The sequence below is a fragment of the Mastomys coucha genome, unplaced genomic scaffold (genome assembly GCF_008632895.1).
Source record: "Mastomys coucha isolate ucsf_1 unplaced genomic scaffold, UCSF_Mcou_1 pScaffold21, whole genome shotgun sequence".
NCBI lineage: Eukaryota > Metazoa > Chordata > Mammalia > Rodentia > Muridae > Mastomys > Mastomys coucha.
Window position 1 is genome coordinate 175366207 of NW_022196904.1, and position 22706 is coordinate 175388912.

At 44.5% G+C, this 22706-nt stretch overlaps 1 protein-coding gene across 1 annotated transcript in view; it reads right to left on the bottom strand.

Moving 5' to 3' along the window:
* Positions 1-418: 418 nt before the first annotated feature.
* Positions 419-22706, bottom strand: part of Pkd2l1 (polycystin 2 like 1, transient receptor potential cation channel) — a 47520-nt gene continuing 25232 nt past the window's right edge. The window contains exons 5-16 of the mRNA XM_031385005.1: positions 9373-9500; positions 8705-8958; positions 7489-7713; positions 6467-6695; positions 5447-5617; positions 5105-5286; positions 4693-4813; positions 3345-3443; positions 3044-3165; positions 1743-1860; positions 1046-1164; positions 419-611 (exon numbers count right to left, since the gene is read on the bottom strand). Coding sequence (XP_031240865.1) covers positions 419-611; positions 1046-1164; positions 1743-1860; positions 3044-3165; positions 3345-3443; positions 4693-4813; positions 5105-5286; positions 5447-5617; positions 6467-6695; positions 7489-7713; positions 8705-8958; positions 9373-9500 — 1961 coding nt within the window. The remainder of the gene's footprint in view (positions 612-1045; positions 1165-1742; positions 1861-3043; positions 3166-3344; positions 3444-4692; positions 4814-5104; positions 5287-5446; positions 5618-6466; positions 6696-7488; positions 7714-8704; positions 8959-9372; positions 9501-22706) is intronic.

Below are 22706 nucleotides of genomic sequence, written 5' to 3' on the forward strand. Positions count from 1 at the left end.
TCCAAATCCCCAATGTAGCAGTACTAGGAAGTGAGGCCTTTGGGGGGTGATGGGATCATGAGTGTGAAGCCCTTATAAAGGGAATTAGTGACCCCTTTCCTCCCACCACAGGAGATCACATCAGTTGAGTGGTCCATGAAGCTAGAAGCTGGCTTTCACCAGCTCCTGAATCTGCTAGTCATTTGATCTTGGACCTTCCAGCCTCCCAAACTGTGAAAACTGTACTTCAGTTGTTTATAAGCAGTCTATTCATTCATAGTTTCATAGTTGATTATAACAACTCAAAGACCATCCTAAAAGGTCAAGGTAATCTGTAGGCTGACATAAGCAACTTCGGGACCTGTCCTCCAGCCCGCCACCTCCACAGAGAAATGACCACTGTGAGCATTGCTCCTCACACCTTTCTAGAATGTCCTCTCTAACTGTCTAGAAATAAGATGGATTCCAGCTGTAAAGAAGTCAGCCAACACAACTGGAGGGTACTCGCCAATCCTGCAGCGGGAGCCAGCTCCCCTTTTCTGTCCAGCATCTTCAGCTTTGAGCTCACAGCATCAACCTGGGACACAACTCCTTCCAGAACATGCTGCAGCTGCAGAACTCTTCTTGTTAGCCTGAGTAGGATTTGAGAGAGACCAAGGAAGCAGAAATGGTGTCTGGGTGTATTGTATTAGAGACAATAAGGTGGTGTTTGTCTTTTTTTTTTTTTTAAGATTTTATTATTATATGTAAGTACACTGTAGCTGTCTTCAGACACACCAGAAGAGGGCGTCGGATCTCATTACAGATGGTTGTGAGCCACCATGTGGTTGCTGGGATTTGAACTCAGGACCTCTGGAAGAGCAGTCAATGCTCTTACCCGCTGAGCCATCTCGCTAGCCCGGTGGTGTTTGTCTTGATGGGAATGAAGAAGGCAAGGCTCAAGCTTACAGGGAGGGTCACTGGGGAATGGAAACTCCCACTGGACCAGCAAAGGGAATTGGAAATTGTGGAAAGAGTCTCAAAAGATGTCCCAGACAGCCACCCCTGGGCTCCTGCCTCCACATACATGTCGAATTCTTCTCCAGAAACCCAGCTTCGTCCTCTGGCAGCCTCTGCACCCAATTTGCCTGGTGAGCTGTATCCAACAGACCGGCCTAGGCTCTCAATCTCAGCGCTGAGGGTCACCTGGTTGGGAAGTCAGATGTTAAAGAGGAGAAGATGAGTCTGGAGAGTCTCCTGCTTTTGATCCAGCCTCTGCTGTGGGTCACTGTCCCAGCCTTGGGCTTCTGTTTTCTGTTCATCCTCTTTAGATCTGGTGACACCGCCCTTGAGTTTTCTGACCTCCGCTTACTAAGGATGGAGCAGGCCTAGTAGGATCAATTTCAAAATTCCAAGAAAACAGGTCCTCATTGAGGACTTTCAAGGATTATCTTGGGAACTGGTCCCTCTTGCAAATCAATGGTTCTGAACCTTGGCTGTATGCTGGAATCACCTAGGAAATGTTAGAAGGTTCTAATTTTAGAAGGCCCTGCCACGCAGAGCCTTCTGATCTGATTGATCTAGGACATGGGAACCAAGGATGAGGGTGTTTAAGGCTCTCCTGAATATTTAACAAACAGCAGTTTGAGAACCATTATTCTAGAGAGTTCTTTCTCACTCATTTGTGGGAGGACATCCAACTTGGATTTGGCTTGGGTGTGGTGGGAGGGAGAACAAGCAAGCGATGTGTGCATACTTCTTTGCCACCCAACGGTCCTGCTCACCCTCTCGTCTTCCAGCCCCTGTCGCATCTGTTCCTGCTCCTCCTCATCCAGTATGTGATCCCCATCCTGATCAAACCTGGTGAAGGCAGCCATGATCTCGTGCTCCTCGTGCCCCAATCTAAGAAGAACAAGGGGTCGAAGCAACTGTAACCCTCAAACCACTCCCAGCCCCTGCACCAGACTCTTGTCCTGATCTCTAAGTGTTGCTTTCTGGAAAAGAAGAGGACCACATAGAAAAGCCAGGATCTTCAGGGTCTGGTGATTCTACTTCCAACAAGTTCTTTCATTTCTCCTTCACATTCTGGCTCTTACTGGCGAGGTTAGGGCCTCAGACTCTTATACAGAGATCATTCCATTTCTTTGCCCCTGGATAGCCAGCTGCCACCACCACAGCTCCAGGTTCCCTTTTCACTCCCTGCTCCTAAAATCCTTTCTCCATAAAGAGAGTAATCAACATTTTAAAATGAATAATAACTGAGCATGGTGGAAGATGTCTATGATTCTTAGATATTTGAGAAGCTGAGGGTAGAGGAAGAATCAAATCAAGTTTGAGGTGAACCTCGGTACTAAAGTGAGACCCAGCGCAAAACTAATAAAATGTAATAGAAATGTAGCCAAGATTCCCTACTTTAATGCCTCACTAAGCATCCTTTTCCTTGGACCCAGTGGTGATGTTCCAGGCCTTTCCCAGCATGGCCCTTGACCATGGCCTCAATCCCTCTTATACCTCACCATTCACTTGATAGCTTAACAATGTTCAGCTATTACACTGGCCTTCCTCTGCTTGTCCACAGGTAAGCTAATCATTCTCCAAACCCCATTCCAGTCAACACTTCTTCCTGGAAGCCTTCCTTTAATCTCACAAAGGATTGATAACTCTCCTTGGTCCATGCCTCCCTCTATCTTCAACTCACTTCTGTTCTTGAACTTAGTCTGTGTCTTGGCTTATTTGCATACATGCCTTTGGGCTCCTAGGATACCAAAGATTTTTGTCTCGTTTAATTATGTCATTCCTACTCGTGCCTGGTCCACAGATGTCCTTACAATATATTTACCCAATATTTTGGGTGGAGCATAAATAATAATAGGATAATTATGCTGTTCTATTAAGTGTAAGAGTTGTTCAACAAGGCCCAGAATTTGTACAGACTATGGTCAGAGATCTGTAAAACAAAGTCCCAATTCTGAAGGTTAGGAGTCCCTAAGTCAAGATCACAGGTCCATAGACCAAGGCTTATCAGCAAAGTTGAGGATCACAAATTTTTAGACCAATTTCAAAGATTGGATCTCCATTTGCTCACTCCCTCAAGGTGTTGGTGAAATCTTCAAACTGGATCTCTGGTTCCCCACTCTTCAGGACCTTCTGCACATCTGAAACCCGCTCTTTCCTCAGGCGCAGCCTCTGTAGGGTCTTCTTGTAGCTCTGAAAGGGAGAGGAAGCAGGCAGAAGTGCCCACAGGGTTCTCAGCACCACTGGCCCCCACCTCCAACTGAAGATCTCAAGCCCCCAGGTACAAGTCAACCATTCAAGAGCAGTCCACCATGGCACAACACCTTCGAGCCAAGCCCAGATGTAGAGATGCTGTGCAGGAACTGCATCACCTGTTTCAGGAAGTCAGAAAGCTGCAACTGATCCTTCTGGCCAGCCAGCTCCTCCTTGACCTCTGAGTATGTGTCGTTGATGATGGCCAGGAACATGTTCTAAAGGATTAAGTAGGGACATGGTTGCTTTTGGTTTTTGACACAGGATCTTTATATATATATATATATATATATATATATATATATATATATATATATATATAGCCACGACTATCCTAGAACTTGCTATGCAGACCAGGCTGGCCTCAGACTCACAGAGGTCTACCTACCTACCTCTGTCTTCACTGCTGGAAGGGTGCACCGCCATGCCCTGCTTGTTGTCTAGGTTTTCACCTTCAAACCCACTAAACGCATTGAGCCTCTTACCCTAAGTCCCACACATAAGCTTTCAATCTCAGTACTCCAGTTGACCCATACCTGCCTCTCAAGAGCCTGAAAGTCCTGCTTTTGGCATGTATCTCTTAAGGACAGACCATGTTCGCTCGTTGGCCTGAGGTTTCTCATTCTCAGATACTACAGTCATCTTTCTAAACATCAAGCTGTCACCACATGTGGCATGGACTTCTATAAAAGTGCCCAGCAATCACTGAAGTCATCAGTTTTTCAATGTGAAGGTACAAACGTGCTCTCTTCACCAACCCCAACTCCATGCCTGCGTCTCCTTCAGTTAATCAAACAAGGACATCTTCTGTTAATATTAATAAAAATCCTGTGGAGAGACAACTTGGCACTGAAGAGCACTTGTTGCTCTTGCAGATGACCAGAGTTCAGTTCCCAGCACCCACACCATAGCTCACAACCATCTGTAACCCCAGATCTGGGGGATCCAACTCCCTTTTCCGACATCTGCAGGCACCAGGTACACACATGGTGCATGTACATACATGCAAGCAAAACACATACACATAAAATAAAGTAAAATAAAATAAATCTTGAAAATTAAAAAGAAATAAATCCCCAATATTTCCCAGTTGGCAAGATGAGGGAATTACCACCAAACATTGGCAGTTCATGCCACCAGGAACCCCCAGAGGAAAGGGTCTCTTAGGAAACAGGTACAGACGCCTCCAGAGGTCTCTATTCTTCTCATAAGGCATCCCTCCCCTTTCTATCCTTGGAAGATGAGGAGTTGGTTTTCCGGGAAGAATCTGAAATTTCCTGTATACACACCATCTGGCCATCTTGCATCATTACTACGTTAACTGGCTCTCAGAAAAAAAAAAGACCACATATATGTACTTTCCCCTATGCTGTGAGAAACCAGTTATAATCCTAAGTGAGAGACATACAGGGTCAAAACCCCATCTTGAAGGCCCTCTACATCACCATCCCACAGAGGGACCCTCACCAGGAGCACGAAGAAGACGAAGAAGACATAGGTGACGAAGTACACAGGGCCCAGGATTCGGTTGGCATTGTCGATTGCATTGTAGTCAAAATCCCCAAGGATTATCCGGAACTGAGTGAAACTGAGAGACCAGACCTGGGCTTCACCCAGAGCCTAGCCAACATTTATCCCAATCCATATCCCACCCCACTTTCCTAACCATAAACAGACCCCTCATTGACCCTATACAGTATACCCAACATAACAGACACAGCAGGTGGGAAAATTACTTGAGAGCACACCAGAAATTTAGGACATGCTCAGATACTTTTAAGCATCGACACGCCCACACACCTTCCCTTCTTCCCCAAGGTCACACAACACCCTGGGAGCTAGAGGGTGAGGGACCCAAGGACGGGGACAGGGCACACACATGCACTTGATGAAAGTGCTAAAGTTTTCCACTTGGGTCCCGAAAAGCAGGTAGCCAAGCTGGGCATAAGCGAAGAAGACAATGAAGAACATGATGGCGAAGCCCAGGATGTCCTTGGCACAGCGAGCCAGGGTGGAGGAGAGCTGAGTCATGGTCTTGTTGAAGCTGATGTACTTGAATATCTGCAAGGGCCATGGCAAAACAAGTGAAGGAGAAAAGGTGAAAGCAGAATATTCCAGGAACGGACAGAGGCCACAGACGGTAACCAACGAGATGGGGAAAAGGCGATCCACCCGGGGGAGAGAGCCTTTGGGGCAGAGCTGGGAGGCAAGTCCCAGGTACCTTGATCCAAGCAAAGAAAAGGTTGACTGCGTTCATGTTATTGTACTGAGTCTGCCAGAAGGCCAGGAACTCAAAGTCTGCATACGTGTCTGGCTGCTGCAGGAGCTTTCCCATCAGTCGGTTCACTTCCAGGGTTCGGAATATGTGGAAACCCACAGCCACAATGGAGAGCTGCCACAGAGGAGTCATGAGGAGTGTCAGAGAAGTCAAGGGGATCTTAAGGGATGTTCAAAGGTGAGCTCCCAGAGGAGAGCCAGGACAGGAGACAATCCTCTGCTGGCTATTCACTAGCTGAGGTTCAGATGGACAGAACAGATGACCAGGAAGAGCTGTAATGTCCAGCAGCCCAAGAGAAGTCTTTGGGGGCCATTGGCAATATAGAGGTTGTAAAGAACTATAGAGAAGTGCTACCTAGGAACATGACATCCCCCAACCCTACCACTCCTAAGCCTTGTGTGGGGGTCAGTAAGATGGCTCAGCAGGTAAAGATCCTTGCTGCCAACCCTGGCAACCTGGGTTTGTTTGATCTCTCTCTGGGACCCACATGGTGGAGAGAGAGAAAACCAACTCCCATAGGTGTTTTCTGACCTCCGTAAGAACACTGTTGTATGTGCATACATGCACAAGTGCACACACATGCATTCACACAAATAAATGTAAAAATAAAATGACAAAATGAATGTGTCATGTTAGTAGGCGATAACAATGAAAGAAACAAGGGTATTCAAACAGAGAAGAGAATGGCAGGGTTCTCAAGAGGTCAGGTCATAAAACAAAAGACAGAAGAGACTCAAAACAGATTAAGATCTATTCTGATACAAAAAGGAAAAAGGAGGGCCCGCTCATAGGTGAGAAAGAAAGATGTGTAAGGCAAGATTTCCTAAGGTCTGAGCCAGGAAGCTTCAACCTTTCTCTCTGGGAGACTTAGCACAGGGCTTGCAGTAAATCAAAAGGAGAGCTTGCGCCTCCAAAAAAAAGAACTCAGACCCTACTATCAAAGCAGAGTCTCTGCACCCTCACCAAGATGACCACCAGGTCCAGAACGTTCCAGACGCTGCTGAAGTAGTGAAGCCGATGCATGTGGATTTCCAGGATTTCCTCCACCACGTAGTAGAAGATGAAGACACAGAAGATGACTTCACAGCCCACAATGAAGAGGTCCCAGTTATTCACATATCGGATCAGCTTAACTGTGCGGATCTGCCAGGACGGGATGGTCCCTCCTGTGGCTGGGAACTCTACCACCAGTCTGTGAGGAAGATGAGAAGGCTAGTGGGGACTGGGCTGAGACAGCTTCTCCTGCTTCCCTGGCTCCTCACACCCAGCATAGGGTACCTGGTAGAGAAAGGTCTCAAACACATCAGATGAGCCAGGAACCACGGGCAGAGAGATGCAGTGAGGAAAGGGTGTTGCAGGAAATATTTTAAAAAGTCAGAACTATCCCTCACTAATCCCAGCTACTCTCTGCCTGCTGTCCCGCTGTCTCTAAGCTAGCTTCTGTGTGTTCAGCTCCAGTCTGCCTGCCTCAGAGCTGCCCGTACCTTCTCAGCCATCTACCCCCTGTAGTTGGTGGTTCCAAATCCCAGTAACCCAGTAAATCAAAACTCTAGAAGCTTATAATTAATCAGTCAGATTTATATATCAATAAATTCTCAATTTACAAGATGTCCACACAATAATTTCAGAGCCAATTGATAATGATACAAGCTACCCATCTAGATTAGACAAGTTATCCCAACTATACTATCCTTTTATGATATTCATAACTACCTGTGGCTATTTAAGGCCACCTGGAATCTGGATCGTCCTGTTCTTTCTTAATTGACAGTGGGAGTTTTGAAGCATGGGGCTGGCTTGGCAACGACCTACCAGTGGGAACCAAGAGAGCTGAGTGGAGAGATTTTGAATCTCTGAATCATAGTGTCTCCACGAGATAAGAACAGTGCATGGCCGGCCAGCCCGCAGGGGCAGCGAGTCGCCGGAAGTAGTGTGGATTCATTTTTTTTTTTTTTTAATATTTCTCGTAACAAAAGGGTGCTTACCTCAGGATACAGAAAAGATTAATGTTGGCATTGTAGACAGAGAAGTCGATAAAGACCACCCGAGTGCCCCTGTCCAGCCATAGTCCCTCCTGGAGTCCTTGGAGGGCCTCTGCACTGGCTTGTCGGGATCCTGGAAGATCCAAGTAGTAGCCACCTCCACTATAGCTTGTGAGCTTGCCCCAGTGGGAGGAGCCGCCCAGCTCATTCTGCGAATGGTATGTCCACCTGCCGGAAGAAAAAAGGCCATTGGAGCAAAGAGGTCAGAACCAGGCTAAGCCCTCACCCTGTAAGGCAATTATGAATTGCCTGGCTTTACAGTCCTACATGCATAGAATATCTATAGATGTATATTGTATATTGTGCATTTATTATATGTGGTTCATACATAATTTTGTGAGAAACGTATCTTATATGCTCTACTGGTGATATCGCATGTAGTGCACATAATATCACACATAATACATGCTTTACATGTGTCGTTTTTTTTTTCTTACTAAAACTTGTTTGGGAAGAGAGGAAAACTACTATCCACATTTTACAGCAGAGGAAATGAAGATTGGGGAGTTCCAAGACAGTCAGCTATTTGGTGATAGTCCTGAGACTCAAACCTAAGTTTCTTTTTCACTAGGTGAATATACTCTTGGCGCCAGGCTGTGGAGTTACACGACAGAAACAGTTGGGCCATAAATCCAGACATGATCTTTCTAGTTCCTGTGGTCCCACCCCAGGGTTCTTTGTTCTAGGGCCCCCATCATTCCTCCCCCAATTTCTTTCCTGCCAACATCTTCTCCTTCCCTATCCTCTCTACCCTCTTCTTCTCCTCTTTTCGTTTTTCATCTTTCTTCCATTCCTTGCTGCTTCCTGAATCAAGTCCCAGGAGTCCAATCATGGACGTCCCTAGTGGACCACACCTGGGAGGGACTCTGCCTTCAAGAAAGAATGGGACTATTACCTTGTGTGTGGGAACAAGGCCAGAGGCTGTGTTTTTTTCTGCTAATCTGCCTCCTCTACACCTGAATGACACACACCAAAGTGTGTGTCAGCAACGAGTTATTGTTGAGACTTCCAGAGAGGTCCCCAACTCTCCTGAGGTGCCCACCCTTAAGGTTGTTTTTTTTTTTTTTTTTTTTAAGTTCAGTAGAAGTGTTTCCCACACTCTGGAGTGACATTCAAGCTCAACGGGGTAGCCCTGCACTTTTGGCGGGGGCTCACTCACGCTGTGCCGTTCAGAAGTCCAAAAGGGAGCTGATCTTCTTTGTCCAGAGAGTAGACATCATAACAGTTCAAAATGTCCTCCCGGAAGTCTTCGTGAACCACACAGGAGTTGTTGCGCACCCGCAGCTGCCGCAACCTCGGGACCCCCAGTAGCAGGTTCTCATAGTAGATGAAGGAGTGGGAGCCATGCCCCAGGCTTCGGTTGTTGTACCACTTTGTCCAGTACAAACCGTCCAGGAGTGGGCCCTGAGCAAACTGGACCAGCAGCTGGGTTGAGCCTGGTCCAGCCTCCTCCTAACCCTAGTGCATGACCTTTGCCCTCATTCCCCAGGCCCTCAACTCGCCTCTAGCCTCTACTTTTTGGACCCCCACAGTTGACTTTCCTAACTTGACCAAAATACGATGGCAAATATTGTATTTTGAGATTTCAGCTTCCCTTCTGACTCATATGCTAGTCTGGCTCTTGCTGGTCAACCCCCATATGGATACCCTCATCTCTCTCCAGCCTCCACCTTCACCCTAGCCCAATCTGTTAACTCAGCTTTATCCTTTAATTTGCCTTGGTTCCAGACTGACCTCTCTGCCTCGTGTCTCAGACCATTAAGAAGGAGGGCCTAGGGGTGGGGGTGGGGTTGGGGGTGGGGGGAAACAGGGCTATCCAGTACTCACATCCCAGAAGTCTGACATGCTGCTGATCGTCTGGAAGGAGACTCCAGAGTCTGACGGGGTATGAAGGAACAGCTCAGACATCACTTTGGTGTAGTAATAGGCACTAGAACTTGTCATTCCGTAGGTTACTAGAACACAACCCAAGGGGCGTGTCCTCAAGATCTATCTCCCTAGAGGAGTCAAGAAAACCCGCTGCCCTGGGGTCAGGTAGAGTGGGAACCCCTCAGACCTTCCCCGAAGGTCTGCGGAAGATGGTGGCATACCACTAGGGGTTCCAGGAGATGCTTTAGGGAAAGGTGTGGCTGCAAGATCCTCTAGAACAGCTGGTAATTTAGCTGGCGTTGACATTCTGAAATAATCTCACTTTTCTCCCTAGACTCAGCATAACTGCCTAGTTCTTCCGTGCCAGAGCTCAAAGATGTCTGCATTGGGCAAAGCATCCCTTTATTTGTTCTTTTTTTTAATTTTTATTTTTTAAGATTTATCCATTTTTATATATAAGTACACTGTAGCTGTCCCCAGCCATGCCAGAGAGGGCATCAGATACCATCACAGATGGTTGTGAGCCACCATGTGGTTGCTGGGATCTGAACTCAGGACCTTTGGAAGAGCAGTCAGCATTCCTACCTGCTGAGCCATCTCTCCAGCCTCCCTTTATTTGTTCTTCGCTTCTAAATTCTAGAGTAAGACTCAGGCTGAATGTCTTGCAGTGGAGAAGAAACCTCCTGACTTCTAGTGTCAGTGATCCTAAAGCCATGGGAGTAGCAGGTAGGCGTAGTAGGCACCAGAGTGGGTGCCAGCATCTCAATAGGGTTCATTGCATTGCAGATCCAAAAAAAAAAAAAAATTTTGACCTCTGCTCTGAATTACGGCACCTTGCTCAACTGCTCTAATGCCCACAGACCCAGCCCTGTGTGGTGAAAATAGAGAAGCTCTAAGTTTCTGTGCTTAAAGGTGGGGTTTAAAATGTATACACCACTTCATAGGTTGTCCCTCACTCTGGGCTGTCTGACGTTTCCTCGTGACTACATTCAGGTGATGGGTTTGAAGGAGACGGCGCCATGGGTAATGTTGTGTTCATCATAGTGCATCATGCATAAGATACAGGTTGTCTGTTGGTGCCTTACTACTGAAGTTAATTCTGATCCCTTATTAATGATGTTTGCTAGGCGTTGGTGCCATCCACCTTTAATCTCAGCAATTGGGAGGCAGAAGCAGGCAGATCTCTAAGTTCAAGGTCAGCCTGGTCTACAAAGTGAGTTCCAGGACAGGCAGAGCCATTACACAGAGAAACCGTGTCTCAAACAAACAAACAGATGGTGCCTAATATGTTTCTTCAATGTAAACTTATAATTTTTCTTTTTAGAATGAACATACATTTGGAGATGTAGAGTCTCACACTCTATAAACATCTCATTCATCTTTTACCAATGAGATGCAAGTATTCATTCATTGATGAATTCTGTCTAATTATTACCAAGATGATTATCAAATGGTAAGTTTGCTTTCCATCAGTTATTTCCTTTACATTAGCTGATTGTGGTTGTTTGAATAATCATGGTCACCAGGGGCTCATATATTTGAATACTTAGTCACCAGGGAGTAGAACTGTTTGAGAAGGATTACAAGGATTAGGAGGTGTGGCCTTGTTGGAGGAAGTGTACCACTGAAGGTAGGCTTTGAAACTTTAAAGTTCATGCCAGATCCAGTCTCAGTCTCTCTCTCTCCCTCCCTCCCTCCCTCCCTCCCTCCCTCTCTTTCCCCCTCCAGCTCCCCACCTACATATCAGAACATAGCTCTCAGCTGCTGCTTCAGTGCCATACATGCCACCATGCTCTTTGCTATGATTATGATGGACTCTCTGAAACCGTAAGCCAGCTGTTTTCCTCTATAAGAGTTGCCTGGGTCATGGTGTCTCTTCCCAGAAATTGGACAGTGACTAAGTCATCTGTGGTCTTTTCAGGAAGGGATTTTATTTATCAGTCTGGACTCATGAATGCTTAGTTTCCCCCCCACGGGCTCTAATTTGTTATTATTATTTTTATCTTGTTACTCAATGGGTCGTGTGTGTGTGTTTGTTTGTTTGCTTGTTTTGTTTTTGAGACAGGGTCTTTCTCTGTAGCCCTGATGCCATGGAGCTTGCTATGTAGATCAAGCTAACATAAACTCACAGAGTTCTGCCCATTCCGATTTCCTGAGCACTGGGCGGAGAGACATGGGCAACCATGCCGGCTGAGGTTTTTGTTTTTAACAGGGTGAAAACCTAAAAGCAATGTGTAGTCTGAGCATCTAAGATGGGTTCCTGGCTCATCCTCTCTCTTACGCTAGAGCAGTTATTAGTAAAGTAATTGGTGAAATTATAATAAGGGCTGTTCATTAAGTGGAAGTGCTGGATCAATGGCAATATCCTAATTTTGATAATAGACTATTCCCCATCTTAAAAATATATACATTAAGGTATTTGGGGACAATGAGGCTTTACATCATTATATCTTTAAATTTACTTTCAAAAGACAGTGGGGGAAGGGTAGGGCTAAGGAGCATCTTCATATTTAAGTATTTAAGTGGATCTATGAATTCTTTATATCTTTATTATAATTTCCTATATGTGTATAATTCTGTTAAAATTTAAAAATAGGATTTCTCGGCCTCTTGTAAGCAATTCCTTTGTCTTTTTTTCTCCAATGGAACTCAGATAGTAATATCTGAAAAAGTCGACTTTAAACCAAAATTAATCAGAAGAGATAATAAAGTTTACTTCATATTGATTAAGGAAATAGTTCTTTAAGAGACTATAAAACAATTCTAAATATATATGCACCAAACACTGTTGCACCCGATTTCATGACACAAACACTATTGAATATAATGGCATAGATTGGCCTCAATGGAATAAAAGTGTGTGGTGAGGAGCAACAATGAATGATTAATGACTGGAGCAATGGCCCAGAGCACAGGAGGAGTCTCTACTAGCTGTACCTTTAGCCAAGTGCTAACACCAGGAATATAGAAAGAGTTTTTAAAACTAAATAATGAAGCAGTCTAATTAATACATGTGCAAGTGAAATGAACAGTTGTTGAAAGATGAAGTACAAATAGCTAATTGTATGAAACTAATCCTACTTGTTTAGCCTCAGAGAAATGCCAATCAAAAGTACGCTGGGATTCCCTCACACTCTAGCCTGAATGGCCATCATTAAGGAAATAGCAACAATAAACGCTGACGAGGAGGGAAGTGGAAGCAACCCTCATATCCTGTGATAGGAACATAAATTCGACCATCCACTGTGGAAATCGGAGTGGAGGCATCTCACAAAGTCAAAACTAGAACTATAGTGTGTTCTGGCTGCCCGTGCCTAGGAATGTCTGTAAAGGAATCCAAGCTAGCGTAACAGTTACATGGACGCTGCAGGTCCATGCTCACTAGAGCAGTGTTCACAGCCAGATCATGCAATCAGCCTGCATGTTCACAAGCAGACGAAAGGAAATATGGCACATGTACTATAAAGTCAGTGGCAAAGAGGAATGAAATGATATCATCTGTAGGGAAAGGGATGGAATTGGACATCATTATATTAAGCAATTAGACCCAGAAGGAAAAATGCCAAATATTTTCTCTCACATGTAGATCTAAGCCTGATTTTACTCAAACACACACGCACACACGTACACACACACACACACACACACACACACACACGCCACACGCAAGCATGCACACAGGGGTGTGGGTATAAAAGGGAGGAAGGAGGAGGAGGGGAGGAGGAGGAGGAGGAGGAGGAGGAGGAGGAGGAAGGGTAAAAGGGGAGGTTATTATTAAAGAGTGAGTCTTTTCAACGTTTTTGATATATCAAAAGTTTTTGATAATCAAAGTTTTGAACGAAGGTATCTTTATGCGGGATTGAAAAAATGTTTCAGTGGGTAGAGGAACCTGAGACAGGGCCTGATATCATGAGTTCAGTTCTCATCACCCACACAATAGATGGAAAGGACCAGCTCCCACAAGCTGTCCTCCGACTTCCACATACATGCTATGGCACGTGTATGTATGAATATATAAAATAAATAAAATAAACAAGTATACCGTGATGTATAGAAATATACACCACTAAAAACACTAACTATTTTTCAGGCCTCGGGACTCATTTTTCCTTCACATCCAGTTTAGGAAAAGAAGGATTTAGGTGAACTGGAGCTTGCTTAGAACGATCCCTGGTTACAGCTATGGACATCGCACTTCACCGTGGAAGGACATCAGCAAAGAAAGAAGCATTGGCCCTCGCATTATCCCATTCCACTCTAATAACAACGCCCGAGACATGGCCTTAGTCCTAACTCGCTTCTGTGATCGCCTGGACAGCTGCTGAACTTTCCCTGCCACCACAGGCTAAGTTGTTGTACTGCCGAGTGGCCACTAGGTGGTACTCTTCGCCCCAGGGTTTTTCTTGTCCAGTCTAAATTAAAGCTTAGAACTATGGTAGCTCTGAATTGCAGTCAACTACTTATGGGAGCTTAGTAGAGCCAGTCTTTTGTCTGTCGGTTTCCTTGATTGCTTGTTTGTTTTGATACAGAGTTTCGTGTAGCCCTGACTGGCATTGCACTTCTGTGTAGATAAGGCTGATATAGAACTCCGGAACCTCCAGCCTCTACCTCTCAGGTGCTGTGATTATAGCTGCCCTGCATCTGGTTTTGCTTTTGTTGTTTCTCAGTGCGAAGAATTGAACACAAGGTCTTGAGTATGCTAGACAATTATCTCCTGCCGAGCTACAGGCCTGGCCCTAATAATCTCTGATTATTTTCTGAGACAGTAAAATTTACGCTTTCTAAGAAAAATGCCATTAGCAGGTATGCTTATTAACACACAGACATTCAGTATTCATTCTCCTTTGTGACTCTTTAATTAAAGTTTGCATGTGTAAAAACACATCTTTCAAAAACAAAAACAAGATAGTTTAAGCCGGCAGTGGTGGCGCACGCCTTTGATCCCAGCGCTTGGAGGCAGAGGCAGGCAGATTTCTGAGTTCGAGGCTAGTCTGATCTACAGTGAGTTCCAGGACAGCCAGAGAAACCCTGTCTCAAAAAACCAAAACAAAACAAAACAAAAACAAACAAAAAAAACAAAAACAACAAAAACAAAAAAACCCCAATCTTTCTAGGTTAAAGCTGAAGCTTTGTCTCCCCATTCAAATACTCTCAATTCCTGGAAATGGGAAAGATGGCTCCCACTTTAGAACATTTATTTCTATATCAAGGCTCAGCATCCACATGGCACCTCACAACTTCAGCTCCAGGGGATCAGATGCCCATTTTGACCTCTGAGGGTACCCGGCATGCACATGATACACATACGGTCGAAACACTCATAAGGAAATGCTTGGTATTCCTTGTTCATTTTTATTTATGAACATTGAGTACTTTGTTCAAAAATGTGCTTTAAGGTAGAAATAATGAAACATTATACCTCAGTTACTCTCAAATATTAATGTGTGTGTGTATGTGTAGGGGGAGAGAAACAGCATAAGAGAGAGAATGATAAAATGAATAAGAGATGTTTTCTGTCACCACTTAGCCAAACTGTTTCAGATATCATTGATTTTTGATGTAGTGTATTATCAACTCAGATTATTATAAAGCTGCTTTCTATACTAACTATACAAACACTATTTAAAGTCTAACATTGTGCAAAATACTTTGCTAAGTGTCATGATGTCAAACCTCTGAAAAATTCTACTGTGGAAGATGTTCCAGAATGATACCTTTTATCACGTAATAGAATACAAAAGCAACATATTTGGGGGTACATAGGGTATAACAGGTAATCACTAAGCCACTCCACTTACCCCAGCTGTACGTCTCCGGGGACAAGGACTTAATTTTGTTCATTTTACCTAGTACTTGAGTTAGGTTGTGTGTGTGTGCATGTGTGTGTGTGTGTGTGTGTGTGTGAGAGAGAGAGAGAGAGAGAGAGAGAGAAAGAGAGTGAGAGTGAGAGAGAGAGAGAGAGAGAGAGAGAGAGAGAGAGAGAGAAACAGACAGACAGACAGACAGACAGACAGACAGACATGGGGCGGGTATCATAATGTAGCCCTGGCTGACCTGGTAGTCATTATTTAAACCATACTGGCCTTGAATTCACAACCTCTGCCCCCCAAGTATTGGGTTTAAAGGGATTATGGGGATTTGTAGCTGTGAAGAGACACCATGACCAAGGCAACTCTTATAAAAGAGTTAATTGGGGCTGGCTTACAGTTTCAGAGTTTCAGTCTATTGTTGTCATGTCAGGAAGCATGGCAGCCTGGGGGCCATGGTGCTGGAGAAGGAGCTGAGAGTTCGACATCTCAATCCGAAGGCAGCCAGGAGGAGACTGATTCCACACTTCTACACGCGGTGGAGCTTGAGCTTTAAAGGAAAGTTTAAAGCCTGCCCTACAGTGAAGCACTTCTTCCAACAAGGCCACACCCACTCCAGCAAGGCTACACCTTCTGATAGTGCCATCCCTGTGGACCAAGCATTCAAACACGTGAGTCTGGGGACCAAACCTATGCAAACTACCACAGGTGTGCACCACCATGCACAGTTAATATTCAGTGTTTAATGGGTTCTCAGTCACTATTTGTTGTGCTGGACAAACGGTGGAAGAGGGTTTATTTTATTACTTTTAATTATGTGTATGTGTGTCTGGTGTGGGGATATAAACGGGTTGTCCATGGAGCTAGAGGAGTTGGCTCCCCTGAAGTTGGAGCTATAAATGGTTGTGAGTCACTTGATGTAGGTGCTGGGAATTGAATTCTGGTCCTCCAGAAAAGCACTGCATAGCTCTTAATCATGGAGCCATCTCTCCAGGCCCCCATGGAAAAAGTTTTTTAAAAAAACACTAAAATACTGAGTAAAATGAAGCAAATCATTTTCAGACTGTATTTGACCCATGAACTGTGTCATCAAAATAGTTGTAGATCACTTGTATTTGGTAAATTTGAAAAAAAAATCTGACACATTCTTTAGTTCAAAAAAGAACAGTAATTCTTTCAACACTGGAATAAGATCAATGGAGCCAGACCTGGACTCACCTAACAGGAATTTCAGTGAACCAGGGACTTCACACTGTGTGCGGTCAGTCCACCTAATGGTCATTCAGGAAGTTGAATGGAGACTTGGGTTGCTGCTGAGTGGTAGCACTCAGACAAGCCAACACCTAGCTTCTATGAGGACTTCCAAGGAAAATACAGTTTTAAAAGCAAGCATCACATTTGGAAGCTGCTGTGGTCTGAATCCAAATGAAGATCAGAGCCGCTGAGGGTTGCTTCGTGGCATGGGTGATTTTTGTGCCTGTCACATTTTTTTTTTTTTTTTTTTGGTTATTTGAGACTGAGTTTCTCCATGTAGCCCTGGCTGTCCTGGAACTCACTCTGTAGACCAGGCTGGCCTTGAACTCAGAAATCTGCCTGCCCCACCTGGTATGCCTGTCACATTTATTCCTCTTTATCATACCCATAAGCAAGCAGCAGCATGTGACATCTGGAAAGCTCGTTAAAGAGCTTATTGCTGTAGCACTGGGTGGGGCTCAACATGTGTGTTTCTAGTAAGTCCCCCTGCACCACCGATGTGGAGGACCACTGCTGTGTCCTGCGCAGTCTGATGGTCAGCCCTACCTGTCCTCCATGGAGACGTCGAGAGGCTGTGGGTTTCCCCATCTATTTCAGTGATTCTTAAGGTTGGGGTGGAAAGGAATCAACCATACCTCTCCTGGAGCTCTTACAACCTCCCTGGAATTTGAAGGGCATTTATAAAGTACGCAGACGCTCAGAGCATGCCCTCCCCACCCCAGAAGAAAATGCCTACCTGAGCTTGATGCCCACCTGAACCACTAGGTGTCACAGCAGTACACTAGGTGTACATCCTCAGGTCCATTGGGGTGACAGAAGATTGGAAACCGTGTGCTGGTTTTTCTTAGTGCCTCTCCACTGCCTCTCATTAGTTTCTATTCAGGTAATAAGAACTCCAGGTTGACTTTATTGAGAAGTAGCTTGTCGACCTGGAATGCCTGGCTCAGAGATTTCTGAAAAGGACTCAACAGCATCATCCTGTAATCATCCATTTCTTACACCGTGAAAAGAAGTGACCAGAGGCTCCACGCCTGTGTCTGGACACCGATTCCGGGGATTCCGGGCCCTGTGCCGGACACTGACACAGTTCTTCATTTAGTCTAACAAGAAACTCTATGGAGACTGCTACGAAGAGCCCCACTTTCCAGCCTCAAGTAGGGTGTCTCTTGCCCCAGGTAAGGAATGAATAAAGTCAAGATTTGAATGCAAATATGAGGCTGAGTGTGTACTGCTCCGAGAACAGACTACTCTCAAGGATGAATTATGGGGCAAGAGCTTAGGTTCTGTAAAACACAGGCCTTCTGAGCCACTACTGTTTGCTGACATGAGGTGGCCAACATCTCAGGTGTTCCTTTTACTAGTGGGACCATCACTTAGGGACAGTCTGCTGCTCCACCTGCTCTGGGTGAAGCTGCCCTTCCTGATCCTGCAAGATCTGGTGAAGGGGTGTGTCTTGGTTAGGGTTTCGTTGCTGTGAAGAGACACCATGACCAAGGCGACTCTTTTAAAGGCAAACATATAAGGCTGGCTTACAGTTTCAGAGTTTCAGCCCATTATCATCACGGTGGGAAGTATGGCGGTATGTCGGCAGACTTGGCGCTGGAGGAGGAGCCAAGAGTTCTACCTCTCGATCCCTAGGCAGCAGAAGAGGTCTCTTCCATACTGGGCAGAGTTTGAGCATAGAGACCACAAAGCCCACTCCGTCAGTGACACACTTCCTCTAACAAGGCCACATGAACAGGGCCTAATAAGGCCACTTCCCAATGACCAGGCATATTCGAACCATCAGGGCGTGTATTGTTCTCTGTCTTTCAAATGGTGACAATGGATCAGGGAATGGAAGCTGTCAGAATTAGAGTCAGAATGCTGAATGCCAGGGTGTCCCTTTCCCATCTAGGGCATCATTCCATGCAGATCTTAGAGACTAGATAATGACTTCATGAGATGCTGTAGAGGGGATTCAGTGACCAGAAAGGCTTATGGTCCAACACCACTGGTAGGTGGCGTCTTTCTCCCCCCCCCCCCACTTCTCCTCCTCCTCTTCCTCCCCTCTTCTTGGCAGGAATGAAACCCTCTGCCAAACCTATACATGCTAAGCCAGATTCTCTACTCACGACCTCTCAGGTCAAGTTCACAGTTGCACAGCGTAGTAAAGATACCACGATTGATACCCCAGGCTCAGTATGCACTATCTACCACAGCCCTTACAGAAACCTGGGAAAGTAGGAACTACCATCTGCAATTTATACAGATACGCTGAGGTCAAGAATAGTGCTAATAGGACTAGAGAGATGGCTCAGTGGTTAAGAACTGCTTCTCCAGAGATCCTGAGTTCAATTTCCAGCAACCACATGATGGCTCGCAGCTATCTGTAATGGAATATTATGCCCTCTTCTGGTGTGTCTGAAGACAGTTACAGTGTATTCATGTAAATAGAATAAATAAATCTTAAAAAAAAAAACCTTAAAAAATGTTGTTAATAGTGAGTTCCAGGACAGTCAGAGCTACAGAGAGAGGCTGTGTCACAGGAGATAAATACATACATACATACATACATACATACATACATACATACATATCAGTTCTTCAAAGATCAGGCATTCAGACCCCCATCTCTCTTACCACAGAGACTAGGGAGTTTTTTTACTACCACACTATACTACATGAAAGGACCACTAACTACACTAAATCCTTCTGACAGAATACTCTGACTTCTAAAAATCAATCCTTAGAAAAGGGATGGATCAGGGAGGAATTGGAGGAGGCAGTAAAAATGGTCAAAACTCATTACATGAAATTCCCAAAATACTCATTAAAAGAACTAATCCAAACTCCCTAGATTATGCAAGATTATGTTTATAAGTTCCTCATGAGCAAACTCCAGAGTTTAGTGTCTGAGTCAGAAAGTGAGTTGCAATGAGACATGGTAAATTCAACACCTCATTACCTTAAACAGAATGTCAGATCAATCAAGACATTTTTAATTTTACTAATAGGACCCTTTGACCAAACAAATTGTTGGAAAAATCTTATATGTATGTCCACTATTCATCCTGAACACTCCCAAGCTGTTTTATAGGTAAAGTCAGATAAAAATATATATGTGTATGTATATGTATATATAAATAAATACACAGATTTACTTTGTGAGTATTAAACATGGACTATGAGAGGCAATTATAAAAGTAGCTTTAATTTTTAACATTTTAAAATCAATTTTATAAGTCCATGTACTGAATATAAACATGATCAACACCAATTCTCCTTAAGTTTATTTACATCTTGTTATTAATCAATGTGCTTTTTTAAAATTTTCATACTCTACTCTGCAAATTACTTGTATTTTCTTCCATCCTTTTACTGCCCAGGAATCTTGGACATTGTTCTTCTTGTTTTTGTTTTTTTGTTTTGTTTTTTTGTTTTTTCCAGACAGGGTCTCTCTGTATAGCCCTGGCTGTCCTGGAACTCACTCTGTAGACCAGGCTGGCCTCGAACTCAGAACTCAGAAATCCACCTGCCTCTTCCTCCCAAGTGCTGGGATTAAAGGTGTGTGCCACCACTGCCCGGCAGACATTGTTCTTCTTAACAGTCTTTATTTATGGTAAGTTTTCTGGTATAATTTCTCTTCCTTTCTTATCTTTTTCTAGTTCTTGTGCTATGTCTTCTATTATAGCTCAGGTGGGTTACGCATTATTAGAGCCGTGCTTTTTAATGCTCTTCTGCATGCCCCACCTATGTTCCTTTTAGACATGGGCAGGGCCTTAAATACATTGTTAGTAAAGAAGCCTAAGTGTTGAAATTATTGTCATCATGAACTTGAGTAACAGCATGATTTTATCCTCTCCGTGCTTGGAGTCTAGTCCTCCCTTTTGAACTGCTGGGAGAGGAGCCCACTCAGAGCAACAAGCAGTCAGTGTAGTGTTCTGGGCTTTACTTTCCCAGGAACTGCAACCCAGGTGATCTAGGGCTACAGAGTGCCTTCCTGACTCCAGTCATGACTGAACAGAACAGAGCTGTGCTTTGCCAGCAAGCCTCTCCTTGGGCAAGATCAAGATCTAGTTCCCACACGAACTGGTAAGACCTCAGAAGAGCTGGGTCGCCTAGAAAGCAAATGTCTAAATCTTTTATGGACCTGCTCTATTCTTACAACAGAAACTGGGTATTTCCAGCTGGTGAGAGATCGCTTGGTGGGTTAAAGTGCTTGTTGTAAAAGCTTGGTGGTAAGAGTTCCGTTCTCTGAAGCCAGGTACACACCTGCACACAACACACACACACACACACATGTACACACACACACACATGCACAAACCACACACACCATAGTAGCAATAAATAACAAATTTTAAAAAGAAAATCAATGTTTTTATTTTTTTTTTCTGTAAAAATGACCCCTTATGCACTGTGTGGTTTGGCTCTTGCTTCTTTAAAATATATTTTTACTATTTTTAGCTATGTGTATGGATGTGTTGCAGAGGGCATATGGAATCCCTCTGGAGCTGGAGTTACAAGTGAGTCCTGATGTGGGTGCTGGGAATCAAACTCAGATCTTCTAGGAGAGCAATAGATGCTCTTCATTGCTGACTCATCGCTCCAGTCCCAGAAAACAAAAAACAACAAAAAACAAACAAACAAACAAAAACCCCCAAACCTTTAAAACAGATCACCAACAGCCCAGAAACGAACCCCAAATCTCAACAGACAGGACTACATGAAAACAAATGGTTTCTGTATAGCAAAGGAAGCAACCAGGGGAGCTAACCGACAGCCCAAGGAGTGGGCCTCAGACAAAGAACTCACACCAGAAGTCTCAAAGAATTGCAGAAATTAAATTGCAAGGAAATAAAATGTTTTCACATTTCGAGACCCAAAGCCCTTGACCCTTTTCTAAGTCGAGGAGAATGTTTACATCACAGCTTCTCTGGCCGTCTGGGGTCTCTTCCACCCCAACCCTGACAGCCACCCTTAATATACAGCTTCCACTGTTCTGCCATTCTCTACAGCAGTGGTTCTCAACCTGTGGGTTGGGACCTCTTTGGGGGGTTGAATGACTCTTTCCCAGGGGTTACCCGAGACCAACTGCGTATAAGATATTTACATTATGATTCATAACAGTAGCAAAATTACAACTATGCAGTAGCAGTGAAATAATTTTATGGTTGGAGGTCACCACAACATGAAGAACTGTATTTTGGGGTCGCAGCATTAGGAAGGTTGAGAACAGCTGGACTAGCGGCCAAAGAGTTGACATTTCTATATATTCCACAGCACCCCTCAACGCATCTTCTTGAGCCCCTCTTGGTACTCGGTATATTGAGAAGTTCTCAGAAAAGATTGCCTATTTCTCAGCAAATTGGACTCAATGTAGTTTTTATCAAATACATAATTAGAGTTGGGGAGAGAGGAGGGTAACCGTTTCTAGTTTCTATTTCTTGGAATACTATCTACTGTCAAGAGTTACCTTTTCTTAGGTCCCTCCCTTAGGCCCTTTCAAAATACCTTCCCTAACCAGTATAGCATTCTGTCATGGTAGGAAAAAAAAGCTTTTATCTATCTCCCCAATGATTGTTATCTTAGGAGGTTAATTTCGGCAATACTCCCAATAGCTTCCTTCCAGTGTCAGGATACAGACAATATTTCTTCTCATTTTCTTTGGAAGGACAGATAGTTTCTTCTGAGAGGCCAAATCTTTTAAGTCTAGACTCCATTTTAGAGAACCTGACCTAAGTTTGAACTCAGGTAAACAGGCTGATACCTAGCATGAGTTTTCAAGTTGTCCCCCTCAACAAAACCTGAGCCTAGTTCCAGTCTCTAGGCAAATCCCCAACAATGCTGGCATTTCCAGGTTACACCCTCAACAAGACCAGTGTCTCCAGGTTATTTCCCCAACAAACCTGCACCCCCAGGTTGCAAGCCCACCCCTTGCCTAACGACCACCAATGCAGAGGGGAGCAGAAGTTAAGTTTATGCGGTAAGATTGGGTTAGCGCTGACCGGGAATCCGTGTGAGACTACACCAGCCAATTATGTTAAAGACCACAGGAGCTTTCCAATTACATGCTTGCACACATACTCCCTGCTTGCTGCTTACTATAAACCTTGTCCTGACAGACATTCAGGGCTCCACCACCACCAAAACCGTCCTGTGTGATGGGACGGCAGTGTGTTGTGGGAGGACCTGAGCAAACTTGAATAGAATAAAGACCCTGCTGTGAGTTGCATCAGATTGGCTCCT